The 9329-nt window shown below is 48.1% G+C and overlaps 1 protein-coding gene across 1 annotated transcript; it reads right to left on the bottom strand.

Annotated features, from left to right (window-relative positions):
• Nucleotides 1-1580: 1580 nt before the first annotated feature.
• Nucleotides 1581-8856, bottom strand: PEX26 (peroxisomal biogenesis factor 26; the record flags this gene model as incomplete). The annotated part of the gene is made up of 5 exons (XM_084254844.1): nt 8603-8856; nt 6323-6463; nt 5615-5928; nt 2887-3033; nt 1581-1684 (listed from the first exon to the last, which is right to left on the bottom strand). The coding sequence occupies exons 1-5, from the start codon at nt 8830-8832 to the stop codon at nt 1581-1583; spliced, it is 936 nt and encodes a 311-aa protein (XP_084110970.1). The 5' UTR covers nt 8833-8856.
• Nucleotides 8857-9329: the final 473 nt, after the last annotated feature.

Here is a 9329-nt window from a genome sequence, read left to right as displayed (position 1 = left end):
TTTATCCTGTTGGTCTTGGGAAGCCATTAAAGAGCTTGATCTAGGATAGTGAACAAGAGTGGGTTTTCATTTTAAGAAATCATTTTAAAGGAGAGAACTGACAGCTGACCCATCTCCCTTCGCACCCGGGATTCTTAACTCTGTTTAAAAGCCCATACATGAAAGCATAGATTTGTTTCCTAGAGTTAGACCACACCCTAGGAGCTTAACCTCCCAAGGGCCTGTGAAACTTCCTTACCCTGCCCACTTTTCTAAAAGAGAATTGTTGACTCCCACTCCACATGACTGTGCCACAGAAAAGCAAATAGGCAGCTCCTGTGCTCTTGGCATCAACAGTGACCGGGGCCCAGCAGGGGCAGGTTCCTTGGCCTTCAGTCCAGAAAGGCTGCCCTGCTGCAGCTTGTCCAGCCCTCCCAGCACAGGGCTTTGCACATGTAAGACTCCTGTGGCCAGTGACCAAAACATTGGTTACTCAAACACTAAGTCGGGGACGCCTCCTCCCCTTAACAATGAATAAAATTGTTACTGTCTTCTAAACCCTGTCTCCCTGCTGCCAACTCCCTCAGCATGTTGTTTCCAGCTCACCTGATTACCCAGTTCCATTTTCAGCTCATCTGCCTCTGAGCCTGGCCTACTTTTCACCGTCACATGAGCAGAAAAACTTGTGCGTTATACCAACAATGGAATATAACTAGAACAACAGGACACAGAAAGGGGGGCAGCAGTCACGTGGGAAGCAAGGGGGCAGGTTACAGGGAGAACCTGGTGAAACGGCCACAGGGCAAAGTACAAAAACACCACTGCAGGCAGCAGGAGGGGAAGAGAGGACAGAGATACTGAGAGTAATGGAGCAGGACTTGGCCACTGACAAGCTGGAAAATTGAGCTGAAGCCCAAGAGCTACCAAGCAAGATCATTTACCCAGTGGGAAGGGCTGGGCAGCCTCACTTTGCTTTTTTTTTTTTAAAGAGTCACCTGGTTGGTTCTGAAAGCAGAACCCTGGAGTGAACACAGGGCTGGAGCAGCTTCCAGCCCATTGTGAAACCAGGGGAAGGGTGGTTTTCCTCCTGTGGGAGAGGCACAGATGAAGAGAAAGAGACCCTCTCAGACCTTCCTGCCTAGGTAAGCCTTCGGGAGCAATTTTCAGAGGCAAGGTTTTCAGTGAAGTGAAAGGCCAAAGGTCATTCACTCCATCAGGGTTTTTCTGAACTTCCATCTTCTTTAACACCTTAACTTGAAAAATCCACTGCTTGTCTTTGCCAAGAAGGTGGAATGGATGCACTCTCCTTTCCCAAATTCCTCCTCTAAGAAGGGCCTCTGGGCTTAAGGGGGTCTGTTCTCAAGGACTTGTGCCCTCTGACCCACTTTGTCTCCATGTTACCCAGTGAGGCCAGCCAAGGTGCAAGGGTGTGAAGGGGAGAGAAACCGTGTAGTTCGCCTGACTGGAACAGCTCTTTCTAGAACTAGGTTGGCCACACTCCTGGAGAGGCTCAGTCTGCAACAGGAAACAGGCTCTGACAGATGAGTTAGTCTGCTTCTGTGACCACAGATGTGACAGGTTGAGGGGAAGGAGACGAACACTCAGTCGTGGGTGGGGAGCGGGTAGAAGGGAGAAAACATGGTCTCCCGGATCCGATGGAAGAGCTGAACCAGCTTGTAGAGGAAGGGCAGGGAAGAAGGAGAAGCTGCAGGGAAGGGAAGGCTGCAGTCAGTGGCCTTTCCTCCATCCCCCCCCCCCCCGCCACCCCATCACTGAGCCCCGCCTCCCGTTCCTCAGAAACCGACACCCTGGGACTAAGATTGAATTCTTTAAAGCAGATATTGGTGCTTAATATTATCTGCTCTGCCTCCCCTCCCAAACAACAAAGAATTTCATTTTCTCTATGATGTGTTTTCTGGAATATGTTTTCCTCACTTGGATTACAATGACTTTAAATCTGCTGAGAAAAAGATCCAAATTTATTATGTTTTAATCTGACTTTTTGATAGACAAAAAACATAATGGTGGCTGCTTCTGGGGAGATGAATTTGGAAAGAAGCTTCACATTCCTCCTTGTACCTTGAACCTTTTAACTTTACAGTCATGTGACAGTATTACCTATTTTTATCCTAAGTTAATTATATTGAAAATACAATAAAATCCACTTCTTTGGAATTAGAACTGAGTTGTTGGTTTCTGTTCTCCCTATTTGAATTACTAATTTCTTAAAAAAAAATGTCATTTTTAAAGAAAGTTGCTGACAGCCTGCCCATCTTAGATCCTTTCTACTCATCATAGTTCTAACCACAGCCAGGTCTTCCTCTCCTGCGGGTATCACTGCAGTGATCAAAACCACCCCCAAGGCAGGGCCCCCAGGAGCTCTGAGCAGCCCTGGAAATACCCAGTCAAATGGCCCCATACGGCCCTTTGAAGACCTCATAAGACCATGGTTTGAGACTAAATGTCTTATGGAAACAAACAAAAATTTGCTTTTTTTTTAAATACTTTTCTCTATTTTCCACATTTTCTAAAATATATGAGTACTTCACTTACAATTTAATGTTTTCAAATCACACTTTTTTGGACATGATAAGGAGGAAGATTTTTTTTTTTAAACTCTGAGATTCTAGTCCGAGTTGAGCCCAAGATAAAGTGGATGCTAAATGACAGCACTCAAGTCGAAGGGCACACAGGGGGAGTGGATTCACTCCAGACTCCTCTCACAAGCCCAGGACTGGTCTCTCCTAGATGGACATGTCCTTAATCTGGTCCAACAAGCCCTCCTTAGAGAAAAACCCGGAGAGAAGAGGCACAGGAGGGCCCTCCATCCCCAGGAGGGCTCCCACAGGCCCAGCCCCATCAGCTGCCCCTTCCCAGGAAGGGAGGTCAACAGGCTTCATCACTCACCTGGATCAAACCTCACCACCAAGAGGCAGAGGATCAGGGCAGCCAGGAGGCTCTTTCTGAAGGGCAGGGAAAAGAAGTGGCTCACTGCAGAGTTCCAAAGTCGGCGAAGCAGCATCAGTAGTGACAGGAACTTGTGGGAGAAGGAATCTGGTCAGGAGAGAGAGGTAAGTCACAAGAATCAGCTTCCCTGACTGAGCTTGACTGTAAGAGTTGAGCAAAAGGTAACAAGATTGGTTTTTTCTTGTAGTTCACAAAGCAGTTCTAAAGGAAATTCCAAAAGCTCCAAAAATGTTTTAAGGACAGAGTACATCAGTAAAATGTCACCTCTGTGCTCATCGTTTATATTAATTAGGGAACTACAAATAAAAACTGCAATTAGATACCAACTTCCACCTATGAGAATGGCTATTACCCAAAGAGGAGAAAAGGAAAGGATTTGGAGAGAAGGGAACCCTAGTGGTAGGAATGTAAAATGGCACAGCCATTATGGAAAGCAGTATGGAAATTCCTCAAAAAATTAAAAACAAGTTCCATATGATCTAGTTATCCCACTTCTGGGCATCTACCCCCAAAACACAAAGATACTAATTCAAAGAGATATACGTGTTGCCACTGCAGCATTATTCACAATAGCCAAGAGTTGGAGACAATCTAAATACCCATCAACAGATGACTAAAGATGTGAGGTGTTTACACAATGGAATACTATACAGTTATAAAAAGATGAAATCCTGCTATTTATAACATGAATGGACCTCATGGATCTTATGCTTAGTGAAGTAAGTCAGAGAAAGTCAAAAAAATATGGTAATAAAGAAACAAAAGAAACAAATGAAATAAATAAAATAAAAATGAACTTTGAGACTAAAAGACCAAATTAGTGATTACCAGAAAGGAAGAGGGGAGAGGGGTGTGTCAACTGGGTAGAAAGGATCAAATTGCTTGAAGGATAGAATTGGAGTTTCAATGGTGAACTTAATGTAGTCTATACAGATGTTGATTTTTAGTAAGGTACACCTCAAACTTATATAATGCTATAATGCAAAGTTATTCTAATTAAAAAATAAATGTTAAGAATAGAAATACATTTTATCTCACCACTTTCAATAAGTTGGCAATGATTTTCTGGGAGAGGAATATCTCCTTTGATAGGCATCTATTCAGCTGGTAAAGTTGGCAGATTTGGTGTTTATTTATAGCCTCACATTTTATAGCATTTTTTATATTTTTCTCTAAGACAGAAGGCACAGAGTTGCACAAAGCAATAGTTCTTGTTTATCACATTAACTCAGGGAAATGAGGGGCACTGAACACATACAAAGAATTCAAAAGTCTTCGATTATGAATAAAAACATAAACACACCAATCCTAAAACAAGTGCCCAGCCCTGACAGGAGACCTTGAACTTCCCAACAAACCCTTTTCCCTTACCCCTTCCTCGCCAGGGGGTGGGGACAGACAGGGCAGTCAGGCAATCCCTGAAGCCAACAACCTGTCTGCAAAGAAGGGATCCTATCGCACCAGATTCTTACCGTTCAGAACACTCTGGAAAACAGTCTCCTAATAGTTGAAGGCCTGTTCTACACAGTATGTTACTAAGAGAAGAAAACAAAGATCAGTGGGGAAAGCTACCAGAAGGAAAACTAAATGCAGCATAAGGAAGATGTTCCCCACAGGACTGTCCACAGCAGAATAAGGTGCACCAGGAGACAGTGAATTTTGGAAGTATTCATGGATAGATTAGATGAACACTGGAGGAAAAGTTGAAGAATATTCAAGTATGACGGGAAGAGTCTGGAATAAAGCAGCTTTAAAGTCCCTTTGTAACAGCACTCTGGTGCCCCTGGTAGGATCCTTGCTGGGTCTACAGTGTTGGCTCATGAAGCGGTTTCCCCATAAAAACCACTCTAATGAGAGCTGAGCTGCCCCTGCAAGGAGTGAACAGGGACCACTGAAGCCCCCGAAGAAGTCTAGTGAGTAAAGACAGATAGGAGGCTGGCAGGGCAGGGGCTGAAGCTAGAATAATTTTTTTCTGAGAAGTCAAGTGACCAAGTTATGTCATTTTCTTATCTTCTTTTGCCATTCCCACTCACACCTCAGCTGTGTCTGTATTTGAAGGAGTAACATTTATTTGAAGGGGTAACATCCCACCCAGGCCAGCATGATGGAGGCAGAAGATCTAATGAGAGAACCCCAAGGAGGAGGTGACTTTCAGGAGACAAGAGTCAAGGTTCTGAAACCCAGCAACACTTTCCCACATGGAGATTCTACCACCAACTACAGAGGGTCTGGGCTTGTTTTTTTTTTTAAAGATTTATTTATTCTTATACAAGAACTGGGGTACAGGTCAGAGGCGCAGGAGAGTGAGAGGATTCACCGGAGACAGAACAGGGAGCAGAACAGGCAGATGGACCAAAATACACTGCTGAGGGGAGCAGTGGGCGAGACAGGAGAGGTCTTGCCGCGCCATGTGAGAATCTCCCTGGCCGGCTGGGAATCGAACCCGCGCTGCAGAGGCTGCGAACAGTTCCACAGCGCTGCGCTCAACATGCTGCACCACAGGGGAGGCCCTGGGCTTGTTTTTTCATGCAACATTATATCTGCAATTTGGAAGTTACTCATACAAAGAATTGCTCCCAAACTCCCAAGAATATCACGATGGATCCCAAGGTCCAGGGGGAAGGGCGCAACTGTACTTTACAGGGTCCACACAAGGATACTGTCCTACCTTCCTGGTTTAGCTTCCGGGCCTGGTTTAGCTTCTGGACCTCCTTGGAGTGGGAGAGCTGCTGGTTCTGCTGCTTCCTTGCTGTACTAATGGCCTGGAGTGCATCCAGCCGCTGCTCCTCACTGAAGGTCACAGAGCCCACCGCTAGCTCCTCAGCCTCCGACAAGCAGCCCAGAGGCAGCAGCACCCGGTGCAGGTGAAGTTGTACCAAGGCTCCGTACTCTGGAAGGCCTTGATTGTCTGGGTCTTGGAGCCAGGCTCTGGCCGCATCCAGTATGGCTCCAGGCTCTTGCATTTTGCTGTATAAAAGAACACTGCAGACCCGAATAATCCAATCCCAAAAAAGCACAGTCAGCTCCACAGTCCTTCATCTCCCACAGTCACACACTTCTAGCCAGCCCCTCCACTGTGTCCTCCAGGCCCTCCCTATGGGATGCGGGCATAATTAGGAATTCCTGGAAGTAGCAAGAAGCTCTTTGCCACACTCCACTTCTGTCATCCCACTTCACATCTATTCCCAATGCCCCCTCTTTTGCTCTATCCCACTCCTAAATTCCTTCTTTCTCATCCTTTATTGTTATGTTTTGAGCTCTGGAGAAAAAAAAAAAAATAACCGAGAGGGAAAAGAGATAATAGGCATAAACTCAGGAGAGGACATAAAACCCTCTTGTTCTTGGAATAATCCAAAAAGTAGCAACAAGGACTTACCACAGCTCCAGGACCTTGGCGGGTAACTTTTCAGGGACCTGGTAATACCGAAGAACCCAGGGCAGGACTTCCTGCCACCGATCCATTTCGGCCAGGGCCTGGATGCCCACAACACACAAGGAACATTTCACCTCCGAGGAGCTGTCAGTAGGAAACCTAAATTTAGTTTTAAAAGAAGTTCCCATCCATTTCCACTCCCACCTCCAATTAGGACTGTTCCTCCCCAGCTCGACAGCATCACCTTTGTCCTCATGGCCAGTACTCAAGTGGGCCGCACCGTTACAAATGATATCATGGGGGCCCCCCCTGGTGGCGCAGTGGTTGAGCACTGGGCTGTGAAGCTGCCCACAGCCTCTGCAGCACTGGTTTTGTAACAGGGTGGTCCCCAGGAAAGGGGGAGGTTCCCTGCCCCACCCAAGGGAGGGTGGAGCTGAGCAGGAAGAGGAGAAGCTGCAGAAGAGACTGAGGAAGGAGGCAGGATGGAGCCTAGAGACACGTGAAGAAGCTGCGCTTGTCTTTTGGTCGTGGACAGGGTGACACAGATGTGGGTGAGACCCATGGGGAGGTGACAATGGCAGCTTTTATTCTGATGTTGATTTTGCTCTTTTCCTTCCGGCCTTGTCTGGTAGTTTCTGACCCTTTTCTGTGGGTCCCCACTGGAAGATGCTTTAGACTTGTGGCAGGCTTTGGGGCCTTGCTCTGGGCCAATCCCATATGGATGGACTTTTACCCACGAGGGGATGGGTAACTTTGGGTGCTTCATTTAAAAACTAGACTCTTTGCCTTACCTGTATTGTTTCCTAGTTTTATTAAAGTTCCTTCCCATTAAAGTCTTATATGTTTTGTGTTGATGCGGCGGATGGCAGAACCCATTTAGAATAGGCAGGTTTGTGGGGCTTGGGCTGCCCCTCTCCCTGTCCTATAACAGTTTGATCCCCAGCCACCGGAGAGGGTCCCACATGGTGCACAGACCTCTCCTGCCGCGCCCAATGCTCCCCTCAGCAGTGTGCTTTGGTCCTTCTGCCTGTTCTGTTCCCTGCTCTGGCTCTGGTGAATTCTCTCACCCTCCCACGCTTCTGACTGTACCCAGTGCTTGTGTAAATAAATAAATAAATCTTTGAAAAAAAAAAAAAATGGTATCATGGGCCCCAGCACAGAGAAAACTGTCCTTTTCCACAGGAGTTAAAGTTCCTGTAAACTTTCTAGAGGCAAATCAACTTGCTGAACTACACCTTGTATTCAGGTGAAATCAGGTTTAAATGCCCAGGAAGGGCTCATCTAATCCTGAGGGGAAAGGGACAATGTGCCGCACAGGTGTGTGGGAGGAAAGAGAGTTTGGGCATGGAGCAAGGTAACACAGGAGCTCCCCCACTGGCCTTTTAGCACAACTAGGGGGGTACCCCCAAAATCCCAGAATCATAGTACTGCAACAACCCTTACAAATATAGCCAGGGAGCCCTAATTCATCCTTCTCTAGGCTCAGCTTAGACTATTCTACCCTCCACCTCCTTAATGCGGTCTGATTCAACTTTACAGAAAAAACGATGTCCTCAAAAACCAGAAGAGGCTGGCATTAGAAAGAGTAATGCAGAGGGGCCTCCCTGGTGGTGCAAGGGGTTCAGTTTCAGCATGAAAAAGCACTATGAAGCTATCCACAGCCACTGCAGCATGAGTTCGATTCCGGGCCAGGGAGCTACCCACATGGCATGGCAAACCTGTCCTGGCCTGCTGCTCCCCTTAGCAGTGTATTTTAGTCAATGCACCTGTTCTGTACCCTACTGTCTCTGGTGAATCCTCTCACCCCTGCCCTGGCCTGTTCCCAAGTTCTTGTATGCATAAATAAATAAATCTTTAAAAAAGAGAGAGAGAAAGTAATGCAGAACCAAGGTTTTCTGAGTTAATTCTTGAATCCAATCCTCCAACAGGACAGGGCAGAACACTACTCCTTCCCTGAACCCAATCCCATTCATCAGCCAAGATCAGGAGTGAACAAGTTGGCAGAGTGGCGTGTACCTAGAAGAGGACATTCACCACCTGCTCACGAAAAAAAAGGACTACTGAAATACTTGAACATGAATGAACATTCTACACGGGAACGGGCAGCAAAGAATTGCCTGAGAGACCTTCCTGTTATGCAAAGGGGACCTATCGATCTCTCGGAGAGGAACTTAATGGAAGCGAGGTACACAGCTCCGCCTGAGCAATCTGGGATGCCAAACTTCCTGTGGTCTGGAGTCTCTCCCCACCATCACCCTAAAATGTGGCAAGCCCAGCACCTACGTGCCCGCGGGCTCCTCTGCTGGGCCGTCCTTGTCCAGGCTCAGCCAGGCACGTTCGCAGGTCTGCAGCGCCCCAGGGAAGTCCAGGTGCACCACCAAGAGGTCGGCCGCCTCCTCCAGCAGAACCACAGCGGCCGACGGGGTTGGGGCGACACGCACCGGCTCGCTGCTCCGCAGGGGCCCCACAAGGCCCCTGAGGGGGGCTGCAGAGGCCGAGGGGTCACTCTTCATAGTCAGCCTGGGTTCAGGGCCTGTCTCCTCGGACGTCAGCGTGGCGGCCTCCCCCGGGACTCCGGGATATCGAGAGAGAATCCTCACAGCATTGCCCACAGCCCTTCCTCCGGCCGAGTCCTAGAGAAGGAAAAGGGGGTGGCCATGTCCAAGGCGAAGGCTGGGCACTTCAAAAACCCTGGGATCTCGGGGCTAGTTTACATCTGGAGCGACTGCAGCCCTGGAACACCTAGCGCTCGCTTCTCTGGCCCCACTGCATGTACTGGGACTACCCTGGACTCGGGGCGTCGCGTTCCAAGTTCCTATTTACTAACAGAGCCCTCACCGCAGGTACTTGACAGCGGGCGCGGACATCTTTCCGGCTCCGGCAGCGTCCCGCCCACGCTCGGCCTCCGGGGGCGCGGAGGATTCTGGGACTTGTAGTTTTCCTCGCCCTCAGATCCGTGGCCCCATTGATGTGGATGGGGACGCTCGGACTACAGCCCCCAGAGTGCCGC

The sequence above is a fragment of the Talpa europaea genome (genome assembly GCF_964194135.1).
Source record: "Talpa europaea genome assembly, chromosome: 15".
Taxonomy (NCBI): Eukaryota; Metazoa; Chordata; class Mammalia; order Eulipotyphla; family Talpidae; genus Talpa; species Talpa europaea.
This window is presented reverse-complemented; position numbering and strand designations above follow the sequence as displayed.